Source organism: Molothrus ater, chromosome 3 (assembly GCF_012460135.2).
Source record: "Molothrus ater isolate BHLD 08-10-18 breed brown headed cowbird chromosome 3, BPBGC_Mater_1.1, whole genome shotgun sequence".
Classification (NCBI taxonomy): Eukaryota; Metazoa; Chordata; class Aves; order Passeriformes; family Icteridae; genus Molothrus; species Molothrus ater.
The window spans coordinates 29,346,182-29,359,730 of record NC_050480.2 but is presented as its reverse complement, the minus strand read 5'-3'; the positions used below and the strand labels follow the sequence as shown (position 1 = coordinate 29,359,730).

The following is a 13,549-nucleotide window of genomic DNA, read 5'->3' as shown; positions in this document are numbered from 1 at the left end:
TAAACAGCAGGACAAAAAGATAAACTGGGAGGCTCAGTTACACAGTCTGGGCCCTTCTGTGGCTTTTTACATAGCCTAAAGAGTGCCAGGAGGAGGAGGAAAGGAAGTGAAGAAGGAGGCAGTCCAAATGACAACATTCTAATGTGGTAGGAATACATTTTAAAACAGTGCTGTTGGAAAGGAGACAAGGTAAGCGGGTTGGGGAAGGAAAAAGGTCCCTTTCAGTGTCCATGGAATGTTGACTGTAACCTGAACGGGGTTAATGGAAATGTACACACAGTACCTGTATAAACACAGAGTAAACAGTAGAAGGGACAATGCAGAGTTTAGTTGTTAACAAAGCAATAGAATATGTCCTGCCACTGCTGCTTAGTGCTTGCTGGGATAGTGACAAATTGTTGGCTTCACCTGCCATAGATTGCGCACATTACTGCAGGATGTGACCTCGAGCTTGCTGCAGGCTTGTGGGAGCAGAGCTGTGCTTCAGGAGTGCAGCCTTAATCCACAGCCACACACCCCCTGAGCAGGCCATGTCCATGAGAAACATTTTGTTGTCTTCTGAACACCCTCTGGGCAGAATGATCATGCCTCAATCTTCTGGCTGGTAGGATCCTCCCTAGTGGACATTTTCCTTCACATCCAAAAGGAATGGATGGGCTGAGGAAAGGTAGATTCCTGGGTATGTGTTCATTGAAAGTGCAGGGAATTCATGGATTCCCCCTATTTGGCAGCTCATTATTTACATTATACACTTATCAACAGGAAAATCACTGTTCACTTTTCACACATGTGAAAAGTAGAGCATGTAAAAATATTAAACATTAATGTGACTTCAGGTAATATTACAGAAGGATCTTTATGCAGCAACAGTCAGGTGAACTTACTCAACAAGAGAACAACTTCCATGGCAGAGGCTAAACATTCAGCAGTGAAACAATGTTTAATATTACACTTCAACAATACATTTCAATAATTACACTTCAATTTGGCAAGAAAGCTTTGTCCTGAGGGCAGAAATCACTGAAGAATTCAGTGACCTCAGCTGTACAATTAGGTAGTTCTGTAAATGTAGGAGTGAGATATCTTCGTGGTCACTTCACAAACTGTACCCCTAAAATAATGCCTGGTGATGGTGAGATTCCCATCCTATAGCAGGACTGAATATGTTTGAAGAAGGACAAGCAGGCTTGTATGATATGTAAGTGATAAGAAGAGGTTGCTGCAATCAGTGCTGGCAGCAAGTTTACATTCATCTGTATTGAGGAGAATGATAAGACCCCAAAGAGAAGAGTAAGTGGGTTCGTAAAACTGGATGTATACTATACAGTCCTGCTAAAATATAAAGTTCCTTAAGAAGGACTCTCTCCATCAATAATCTATTGTTAGTCTTATGCCAGATACGCTTATTGTAAGCTTAATCTTGGTTTAAACACTACATTAAAATATACATTAAAATCAGTGGTTGAGAATTATAAGGTTTCAAACAACACTAATTCTTATCTTCAGGTCAAAGCAATGCAGTGACCACTTTTCTGCCTGCCAGTTTTGCTACTCTAGTCTATTTTCTGTGAGAAACTTTCCCTGTGTGTATATGCAATGGATGTCCTGTGTTTTCTGGAGGACAAGAAATAAAAGTATAGCCTTCATCACCCATAGACTGATATCAATATCAATAATTGATTTGAAGTAGCTTTGAGTTTTAGAGGTTGGAAATGACACATCATGTGTCGTATATAATGTACCACTTCAGGAGATTCTGTATCTTTGAGTGCTCAGGAAGAAGAAAAAAGTGAGAGATGGCATAGTTAGTACCAAAAAAATTATATATTTAACTTGACTGGAAGGTTTACAGACCTAGTAGAGCCAACCAACTTTCAAAAGTTACTAATAATTCATTTTAATTTTCAAAGGCTGGTCAATTTCTGCAGAACTGAAGCTTCTTTCAGTATTAGGAAATGCTTTCTAAGCAGGAATCCTCATTGTTCATAGATGTATGCCTTTTTTACTTTTATACTTTATTTTTTGACAGTGAGTTCCACAACTTGACAGTATTAGGTATTTTGTAATATAAAGAATAATCTGAAGCCTTTGATTATTTCTTTGAAAGAATTGTTAATAAGCAGCATCAGAAGTCGTAATTAGGTTTGTCAAGTTACTGGCAACAGGGCAGAGCTCAGGCTAAATGAAGCAAACAAAGAAAAAAAAGAAGAAAAACATCCTATGATCAGTTAAGGAAAATACCTCTGTGTCATAATGCAATGAACTGTAAGTATGTATGGATATACCTGACCTTTGTGAGAAGCAATTAGAACTCCTCAGTTGCATGCTCCAACTGGTCATTAATGAATATTCTTATTTAGTAAGTAACACAGTAGACTGCTTTTGTGGCAAAAGGGTTATTATCTGCACATCAATAGCTTAATTCCAGGGAGAGAAGTAATGTTTGTTTTTCTCAATCTGGGTAAATTGTGCTTAAAAGGCTTGGATATAGCTTCCTTCCCAAAACTCTGAGACTATTTGTGTAAATGCTAGTCATGAAGTCTGAGAAATGGAGCAGTGACCACATCTGTCTAGTGAATGGCTCAGTCCTATGATCTGTGCTGTTTCAAAATTAGCATCTCTTGGGACATGGTTGGCTTTTTGGAGGCATAAACTGTCTGAAAAGCTTCGACGCATGTCAGCTCCACTTCTGAATTACCATTTTGTCCCACAGCAGATCAAACACATTATGTGTCTTTTAATGAAAGCACTTTTTATTTGTGATACTTTGGCTGCTCTGAACTGCCACATAGCCAATAGATTGGACAGTGTGTTAATAAACAAGTAAATGTTTCTTTGAAAGCTGAACTTCTTAAAAGTGAAGGAAAGTCAGTAAGTCAAACATGAAAAAAGGGAGAACGGTGATTTGAATGAGAGTGCAGTACAACTTATGTGAATTGATTCTTGGCTGTAATTCAGATTTCCTGTGTAACTGGGTACTGTGTAATTGTCTGCATCCCATTTTTCCTGTTTCTGCTGATCTCACTGATAGAGACACTGAAAAACCCAATACATTAATCTCTTGAAGGACCTTTGTCAGTGTGCAGTGCAGAGTGATGCAAGACTGATTCAGCACTAATAGCAGATGTTGTGATGAGCTGAGTCTTTACATCTCTGAAGGGAAAAGAGTTGCACTTGTGGGAAATGAAGAACAGTAATAACCATCTTCCACCCTTCAAGCAACCAAAACCCCACCTTGTTTTTAGGGCCAAAATATTCATGTGCAAAGCAAGGGTCACACCCTTTGCTTTGAAACAGAACATGGACACGAGTCTGAATCCCATGTCTCAGATGAACATTTTAGCAGCTAAGCTGTTATTCGGAAGAGTGTGAGAGGGCTTCAACAAGAACCTGAGAATCTTTATCCAGCAAAGTTTTCATCTTAGTTGATGTAAGTCATGTTAAAATTTCAGTCAACAGTCATTAAAAAAAATCCAAACACCCCCCAAAAAAAGTCCTGATTTGTAATCAGGGTTCCAATTACCATTGTTTTTCAATGGGAAATTTGAAAAAAAAAATATGAAGGGCTGTGAAAAATAATACATTTTAGTTTTTTCTAAATTTTATAAGTTTCTTGTAATGACTTGAACTCCGTGATTTATATTTTTTGAGCTATATGTGATGGTGCTGACCTTTCAAACCAGGTAAAATAACTCATCTTTCAACTCTGTAATGGACTTGAGAGATGTGTGAAGGCTGTTGAGAGGAGGAACCACACTAACCTTACTGTGGCTTTTGCAAGGAAATGCACTTGTTTGTGACCCCAGTATAAACTTGAGCAGGCAGTGTCTGGACATGATGCAGTGAACAAGCTTGGACAGGAATTTATATCACAGTGGCCTCATTTTATATTCTTCATCTATGTTTGCACATTGTTTTTATTGATACAGAGGGTAGCTCAGTGAACAGTGTCATGGCTTCCTGTCCAAAAAGGTTTTAAACCCACATTTTCTAGCATCAGATGTGTGGCTTATTCCCATCCTGTTCTAAGCAGTGCAAAACAGTAAGGTCAGCTCTCTGCCCTGCTGAAGAGACAGGATTGAGAAGGAAGTCGTGTTGCTAATGAATAGATGTCATCCCAAGAGTACCCATGCTTGTCCTGTGACATCTGTAACAGAGGATGCTTTGACATGCTCTGGAGAGCTGCTCAATATTTATGGAGCTGGATTGGTGCAGAGTGAAATAGCAATGTGTCATCACTGGAAACTGAAACCCAGTGTGCTTGCCCTAAAAGAGCTTCAATGCAGGCAGTTACTGTACAGGCTTTCCCTGTGCTGTTTCTTTCAAGACTGCAGTCATCTTGAAAAACACCATATAAACCATGTCTTCATTTTCATGATCCGCTCAGCGATGAATATCTGGCATTTCTGCAGGATCTTTGTAACACTAGTGTTAGATGCTTCTTTTTAGTGAGTTTTGCAACAAAGGCAGTGGTCTACAATGCTTGCTTGAATATGTTATGGCAGTCTTTGGATCGCAAATGCTTGTCCCACTGACATGGGATCCTGTAGAAGTGTCTGGTCTCAAAGAACAGCTTACCCAATGGATCAGGTCTCCCAGAATCTGCAGAAATGGCTTTTGGGATCAGCTGAGCTGTGCACACTTTGCTTTATTTTCCTTCATTTTTGATTGGTTCAGATGGTCCAAATATTTGCAGAACTCCATTAAGTCCTAGTTGGGATGAAGTCATAAATTCCACTTTCCACCAAGTCATGGAGCCTGTCCAAATTAGTGTCAAAGCCTATATAATACCTTGGCTATATTGTAGGCTTGTATAGTATCAAGATCCTGTTTTCACAGCAGTTACATAGTTGTTACTTCAGTGAAGAATGATATGGCCCCTTATAAAGTGCACAAGCTGACGCCTGTTTTTTAATGTAATATTTACACTATTCAAGGAGCTAAAAGAAGGCTTTGCTTTAATAGATTCCTTCAGCTAATGTTTTTCCTTATACAGATGGGTTATTGTTTCCAGCTTTTGATACCTATGCAGCTTTATATATTAAAGGTCTATTTTTTTTTCTGTTGGTTGGTTTTTTGCCCTTCTCTCTGCTCCTGGAGCAAGAGAAAGGTTTTGCCAATACCTTCAAGTTGCCTTGAGGTTTTCTCTGAATATATTAAAAAAAAAAAAAAAGCCAACAAAAGAGCAATCCAACAACCTGGTTTTGCACCCCACACCACAGATTTAATTGCTTTTTATTTTCAATTCATCTTCCCCTTCTTGACAGAAAGCCTGGTGCAGCAATCTTTTAGCATGGACAGAACTTACATAATTTAGCCAGTTAAATGTTTATTTGTTTTGGGTTTTTTTCCCCAGCTGCTCTGATGTTACAGGTGTGAACATGACTCTCTGTTAAAATGTCACTCAGGAGATTTCTGTAAATGAGTCTAATGACTTCATGGGACAGGAAAAAAATCTACACACTCAAGTATAAATAGCTTTCTGGGACTTCATATTGAAACAGAATGCCAGGTTTTATCCACATTATCATTTATCCTAGCAAAGTAAACCACACATTGACAACCATAAAATTCTGGTGTGAGCAGGGAGTGTGCAAGACCGCTGAGATTGAATGGACTCTTTGCTTAATATGGTTCCAGACCAAAACAACTTCAGAAAGTGAAGATTGCTTACTGGGGTATCTGTTAAATTTTTTTTACCTCAGCAATGTACATCTTCTGTCTGGACTTTAGTTCAGGAAGAAATCTTACACATTGTGTTCCACTGAAACAATTTTTTTCTCCGGTTTTATTTAAAAAAATAAGACTTAGATTAAGATTTCAGACTAATTTGTAGTAAATAGAGAATGGTCAAAAGCAGGCTATACCAAGGACCTTGCCTCATTGTCAAGCTAATCATATATACAGATATAATTTAGGGCATCAGAATCTTCTTGTCATTGGTTCTGATTGTGAGATTTCTAGTGGTTTAGGTTCAGGTAGGAAATTGTTCAGAATTCTGATTTTTTTTTTCTAGTGTATCTAACCTGATGCTTTTCAGTCTGCATGTTTAACAAAGATATCTAGAAATGTTATTTGTAGCATTCAAGCTTTTATACTTATTTTTCTCCCTAAAGAATCTTAAGGACAAAAAGTATTGTAGCTTAATTTGGAAGAGAAAGGATGAGTTCAGGCATTCCTTAATTTATGTGTGTTTGTTTCCTTTTTTAGAATTCAGAATGAAGGCAGGAGAAATATAGAGGATACATGTATTGACTGTTCTGACAGTGTTCTTGTCAGGTCTACTCTGCAAACTATTATAGTTGTCACTAGGACTTTTATCATTCTCTGCAGAGAAACATTTAAGAAGGTCACATGAGCACTCACTGCACTTCAGATGGGTGGCTCAGCCGGGTTCCCTGCAGAATGACCTTACTTCACACTTCTAGATAAGCTCCCTATTTCTGTTCTCTTTGAGGATGATAAGATTATCATATAAAAATATTGCTGGATGGATTTATCTGATGTATGTTTTAATTTACTTTTCCATTGTCAAGGTCATATATTGATTTTTGCAAGGGAGGTTAAGGTCTGCCAAATGTGAAATTGTTGTCAGGGTTGTGGCTGCCACTAGATATTTTTCTGCACAGAAAAGGGCAGCAAAAGGCAGTCTACCAAAAACATGAGGTGTGGCCATTCTAACTGGCTGTTGGTAGGGACTTGCATATTTCTATAATGCTCTAGACATAAACATTTAACATAGATATGGGTCTGTCTGATTCCTGCTTATTGTGGCCAGGAAAGGGAAGTAAAGAAAATCAGCAGAACTTCTCAATTAATATGAGAAACATCCCTTTGTTATTAATTGCACCATCTATTATCATGAGGTGGTACATGGTGTGTGCATAGTGTTTGTTGATATAGTTGGTGTCTCTTATCACTTTGCCAACCTTTTATACTTTTGGCACAGTAATATTCATCTGTATGATGCTTTGTTTAAGTCTTCTGCTCTTCTAGCTGTTCAGTTGGGTGCAAGGGATGAATAAAGACTTGTGACCTGTACTGTGTGACCTGACACTGACCTGACCTGTGTCTGCACTGCAGTCCTCCTCTAGATGACGACAAAGCTGTTTTGTCAGTGTCATGAATGGAGATGTTCCTTCAGTTTGCGTGTTGAAAATCCAGTGGAAGACAGGGGAAGATCCAAATCTCAGTCATGACTTTGTTTTTAATTCAAAATAGGAAGATTTTGAGTTGTGCAGAATTGTTGTTGTGTGTTGGTATGTACCCTGCAGGAAATTGTCAGGTACCAAGGTGTTTTCTGAATGTGGCTCAAAAACTGTTAGAGCTATTTCTTCTCATCTCTAAACCAAATAAAGGAGGAATAGCTGAGGTACTCTGATAGGCCTATGCTTTTAATTTTGTTGTGTGTATCTTCCAGGGTAGCTTTTCTAGTGTGAGTAAGCTTTCATACACAGAAAAGATTGGCAAGATCCACATTCTTCATACACCTTTGGTCATCCTTAGGATGAATCAAGTGGTTCAATCTCTTACCATATGCTAGGAATGTTAGTGTTAGTTACTCTTGGTTTATAATGGGAGATGAGGATCTTGGAAAGCAATCCACATGTTAACAATGACTTGCACCTATGTAGAAATAAATATATTCATTAGAAGGAAATCTAATTTCCTTTGAGCAGTCAAGGAACAAAAAAGAATTGGTTCCTGAGTCACTGTAGGTCTTCTTTTAGAAGGTAGATTGAGATTAGCCTACTGAAGATGATTTCAGGTAGATTACATGGGAGGTAAGGAGATAAGGATCAATACTTTTCCTGCTGTAACTGAGGGGATGCTTTTGTGCTCCTTTGGATGTTCTGAGATTTTGCTTGGCTTTACATGATATGGTAGGATTAGGACAGGATTGAAGAGAATATTTCAGTTGGAGGGACTGACAACAACTGCCTGACCAGTTCAGGACTGATCATATTAAAGCAAGTTGTTAAGGACATTGTCCAAATGCTTCTTAAATAATCAACAGTCCTGGGACATCAGCCACCTCTCTAGGGTGCCTTTTCCAGTGTCTGAACAACCTCTTGGTAAAGCAGTGCTTCCTAATGTCCAGGCTGAACCTCTTTTGGTTTATTACATCAAAATGATGCAGTCTTTTTCTTTTCAGGTTCCTATTTTTTCCTCCCCATAGCAGTTGTTAAACCTCTTTGTTGGTGAATTCCACCATCACTATAGCAGTAGAGAGACCAAATAATTTATAAGATCTGTCAGTATAAAGATACAAAATGTAAACCTGCTATCTGTAAATGGGCTGTCCTACTTGGAAACACAATATGTTTAAGGGACTGAGGTTTGCTGCTTAGATGCTAACAATAACTGTATCTCCATCAAACTTTATTTTTCTGTGTTCAATAATCTGAGCTGAAAGGGATTCTTTTTATCTGGCATACCATGGTGACAGTGCTGACTTTACACTTTCAGAAATGTTTGTAATAAATGCCACACGTCCATGTGCATTGTACAAGAATACAGGGGAGATAACACAATAAAGAGCAGAGCAATGAAGAATCCCAGATGGTTCTTGAGTGGCTTTCATCCTGTAAAGTCATGTTGTGTAACCTTGCCTAACTTTCTGTTTCAGGAACAAGAAGATCCTAATAAGCTTGCTACCAGCTGGCCCGACTACTACATTGACCGCATCAATTCCATGGCAGCAGTAAGTTACCTCTCCTGCTAAACAGGGAAGATTTCCTACGACAGGGATGTGTTTCTTTAGGAAGAAGTCCTCGAAGGAAAACAATGTTAGCCCAAAGGCATAATGATTTAAAATAGGGCTTCCAAAAGAAGAGTATGAGGATTAAGAAAGAGCTCTGCTCTAGAATTAGAAAGCACTATAAATATTTCCTTTTCTTATTTCTACAATACTGAGCACTGAAGGCAACCAAATTAGGGTCTGAAATGAAAATTGAAGAGAATATTTGATGAATCAGCAAAAAGCAACTACTTAAAAACTAGGTGAAGTTATATTTTGTTGTATGGTTTCGAGTTGATTTGTATCCAATCTACAAAATAACACTTGGTTTCTAGTTTAGTAGAAGAATTAAAGAAAAGGTAGTTGTTTATATAAGATAATATCCAGTAATATAATAGCACATAATTAAAAGAGCATAAGGCTGTAACACCTTACACGTAAGATACAAGCCAAGAAGGTATTTGAGGAAAACCTTTTTTAATTGTCCCTCTTCAATAGTTGTATTCTGTGTCTCTTCCTCTGAAACATCCAGTTAGGCTGGTCACAGCAGAATCAGAGCATCTGTATATAGTGTTCACTGATCTCCTTTGATTTGATAGATTTTACATTTTTAAATTTGATTTTTTTCCTGAACTTGTTGTCAAATTTTTCCTCCAATTACTCGTGTGCAGTGTCTACTCAGCTGTAGTTGATGGTTGTGCAAAAATGATAAGGGTTCTGTTCCTAGCATCTTAGGTAGTACACCTTGCTTGTTTACCTATGCTTTTATTTTAGATTAGTAAAGATTTCTCTTCGCTTTTTGTATTGTTATGAGCTATGAAATCATTTCATAAAACTAATGTCTTAATGGATGCTAAATGTGCAGTAATGATGTACTTCTCATGATAAAATATGTCTTGCCGAGTAAAACAACCTAAGATTTACAAGCTACAAAAAATCGCTTTAGAGGATAGAAGAAAAGCTCCTTTCTACTGAGAGTCGTGAATAAACAAAACTATCACCTTCCTTCGTGCTGTATTTTCATGGGGCAGAGTAAGGGAATAGAAAGAATATGGACTTATTTTTAGAAAAGACATTGAGCTTTAGTGACTGGCATGACACTCTGCTTTGATTTCCTGACTGAACAAATTTACTCTACTAGGGCCATTAAGGGGAAAAAAAAATTGGTATGAAACCTTGCAGTGTTACTGAGCCAAATACTTCTGGTAGGATTTGATCCAAGGCCTCTTGAATCTACTGAAGTTTTTCCATTGATTTCAGTGACTTTTGGGTTAGTCTTTAAATGATCTTGATGTAAACTTGGAGTGAATATGTATACACCACTGTTGCAAATCTGGAACAGCTCCATGAAATGAGACTATATTTTGGCCTATGTTTCTAATTTTAAACGTGTTTTAAGAGCACCAATAAACACCAGCCCTGGTAATGTTGGTTGCATGCCTGGATGCCAATGCCTGAATGATCGATAACCTTTTATTTGGCTTCAAGACTCGTGATTCACTCTTATGCTCAAGGTGTTGAGAAGACACACTGGGGTTAAAACGCCTGCTTCTGATTTACCATTTGATTCCTTCATTTTTCAGCAGGTAAACCAAGTTGACTCGATTTTGCTGAAATTGTATCAGCGGAAAACTGGAGTAATCCAGCTAAGAACCAGCTCCAACACACTTTAAAAGACATGTTCTGTTCATTATTACTTAGACCTCTGAGATTTCTAAATTTCAAACAGTTATTTTTGGGTCCCATATAATTTCAGTTCTAAATTTAGTGGTGGGTTTTTTGAATTTTTTTTTTTTAAACTGCTTCCAAGTGGAGTTGACTTTGAAGCTGTGAAAGAAAACGTGTTTCATGTTGCTTCCTGACAACATCTAGTGTATTTCAGTTTGTCTCTTGGGCACAATCAGGTATTACAATATTTCAATTGGAAATATTGCAATAAATACTGGAGTTGAAGTGGTTGTAATAATCACAGAAGTGTTAGTTTAAAATGCCTTAAATCCTGCTTTTAGTGAGATTTTATCTTTGCATCTCCTGTGGATTCTTCACATAAGAATCTTTTCATATTTGTCTTTCGCATCCTTTTTTATGTCCTTTAGTTTAATTATTAAGTCCATTTTAAATATATAGCTTGGCAAGTATGTTCCTCCTACTCACTGAATGAGTGGAAATGGCACCTTTTTTGTGCTGATATCATTAGGTATCTTTCTGTGGATTTCAGTGGACCAGGGCTCCTGTGCTCAGGGATCACTTTCTCAGAAGCCCTGCTGTATCTGCCCTTCACAGATTATGTTTGAGAGCAATGTGGTGATTCCTGACATGTTTGACGTTCCCTACTTGTAACCTAAGACCACTGTGTTAGGAAGCACTTTATGTCACAGATTCCTGATCCAGTTCAAAAAAACGTGCATTTTACGCATGGTTCTCTTCCCACAATTGTTTCTGTTGCTATTACTCTCAGATTTTTACATATTTTAAACCAAATTCTCACAAGAACAAATGTCTAAAACTGTATCTCTTTACTAGTGTGTGATTCACAGCATGTGGAGGCACTGCCCCAGACTCCAGGTAGTCTGACTGGAAGGCAGTAGAACATTGGTACACTATCTTCTGGACCAGTCATTAAGACAAAGGGACAGCTGCTAATCATGTTTAATATAGAAAGTGAAGCCTCCAAATTTGTCTAGTCCCCTGATCTCTATGTGCTATAAATGATACTGGGGATAGGGACAGGGTGCCTGCCCACAATAGAAGACTGTTTCCATTATCAATGCCATTGTCATCTGCTGATTCATCAAAACACAGAAGTTTCTTTTCTTAAAAATAGAGCATCTGCCCTATTATTATAACATGTAAAGAAATGTCCTTGTGCTCCTCCTGCCCTCCTTGCCCCTGACACTACTTGGTAGCACAAATAAACACAGTTTGCACTTCCCCGGGGAGGAAAAATTCTGACAGCACTGTGTTGCTTTTATGATCTTGGCTGTGGATGCATTTTCACAGAGAGACTTTCAGGTGAGCAGTAGTTGAAAATCCAGCTTTTCTGGAGAGGTGGCTTGGTCAAGATTGTGACATGGGTCAAGATTAATAGATACAGCTGTAACCAGGACCTTTTCCTTGACTCAGAAAACATGTATTTAATGCAGAGCACCTTCACAGTAGGTTAAAAATATATATATCTTTCAGCAGAATTTAGCAGGTGGATGATAACTTTCTCCTCTAAATTAGATGACATATATGTTACTTTAACTTGCATAAAAGTTCAGTTGTTTAAAAATTACATCTATTCATAGTTTATTATTTATATTTTTTTCAAATTAATTTATTCTAATAATAATTTATTCTATTAGTTCAGCCTTAATGTAGTTAGAGATGTGGTGCACCTTGAATTTCAACTGACCATAATGACAAGTCAGAACATCGAGTTGGTTTTTCATTCTTCATTCGTTTTGTATCTTATCTTTTTCATTTCACACATGTGAGGCTATGAAGTAAAATTAGGTCTGTTATACAGTGTATTGTTGATGGTTTATGCCTTTTCTTTCTTTTTTTCTCTCTCTCTTTTCCCCACATGCTGTCATCATGTATTTTCCTTCCTGGTAGTTTTGGAGAATGATTAGCCATTATAATAAGGTGTGGGAAAAATCTGTGCTTTTAAAAAAAAACTAAAATATTTCATTTTCAGTGGAGCCAAAATTTCAAAATAATTTCTTATACTACCTGAAGTTTTATATATAGAATTCCACACAAATGATTGCTTTCACAAATTCTTGAATTTTTTTTAACTGGCAAATCAAGTAAATAGATGCTGTACTTTCCGAGGTGATACACTTGATCTGGAAAACTTCAAATATACTAAATATGCTTAGAAAAAAGGGCCCTATGTATATACTATCTTTTAGGCACCAGAAAAGGACCTGGCACTGTTTTGCTTACCCTTCCTAGTATTTTGGTTAACTGATGGTAACTGTCTGCCTCCTGAGCCCAGCAGATGTTAGTCCTCGAGTGCAGTTTGTTCTTCAGGAAAGCAATTCATCAGTCAGCCACGTGAATGAAATCCAAACTCAAATAATGACAGTTTCCTCCCTTCTGTCTCCCAGGCACAGTTATGTTTTTTATAACTCTTGCTGAGAAAGCCATTTCACAATGCAAACCCAGTTTCTTTAGTGAGGACATGAGGATTTGAATTCCTGGCCATTCACAAGAGTGAGAAATGAAGGGCTCTTGGCTGCCTGCAGCTTTAGAAAAGGGGTTTTCCATAATCACCCTCTGTTGTAAAGGCAGGATTATTTGTATTTGTTTCATTTGGAAATGGGCCTTTTTCACTCTGAATGAAGTACTGTTGAGTGCCTTCCTACCATCCATTTGCTTTCCCCCCAAAATGGCTCACAGGAGAAATTAAGCCATTGGAGGAACAGGAACTTTTCAAAGGAGCATTTATGGGCCAAAGGAAAGATGACCAGATGGGCTGTCACCCAAGAAAATACAAATCAAGCCCCAAATCACACCCGAGGACTTTGCCATCCATAATGCTTGTTCAGGATTTCTGTTTATTTTTCGAAGAGGGAGATCATATATGGCTTGGCTTAAGAATTTCAATTTATGTTTCTGGCTGTCGGGGGATGCTGGCAAAAGATAAAACATTATCAGCTCATTTTCCATCAGTAGCGCTCTGTCATTCCATTAGGGCAGGAAATAGCTTGCTCTGTGACTGAGTGAATTTGACTTTAGCGTGGATCAGAGAGAGGAGCCCTAGAGTTAAACACATCTCCCCATGCCAGCTGTTCAGCATAAGACAGCATTGGCGTGCAG

At 37.9% G+C, this 13,549-nt stretch overlaps 1 protein-coding gene across 4 annotated transcripts in view; it reads left to right on the top strand.

The window, feature by feature from the left end:
• Positions 1-13,549, top strand: part of DAAM2 (dishevelled associated activator of morphogenesis 2) — a 202,322-nt gene that overhangs the window by 116,008 nt on the left and 72,765 nt on the right. For all 4 annotated transcript variants that reach the window (XM_036380209.1, XM_054514303.1, XM_036380208.1 and 1 more), the window contains one exon: positions 8,630-8,704. In XM_036380209.1, coding sequence (XP_036236102.1) covers positions 8,630-8,704 — 75 coding nt within the window. The remainder of the gene's footprint in view (positions 1-8,629; positions 8,705-13,549) is intronic.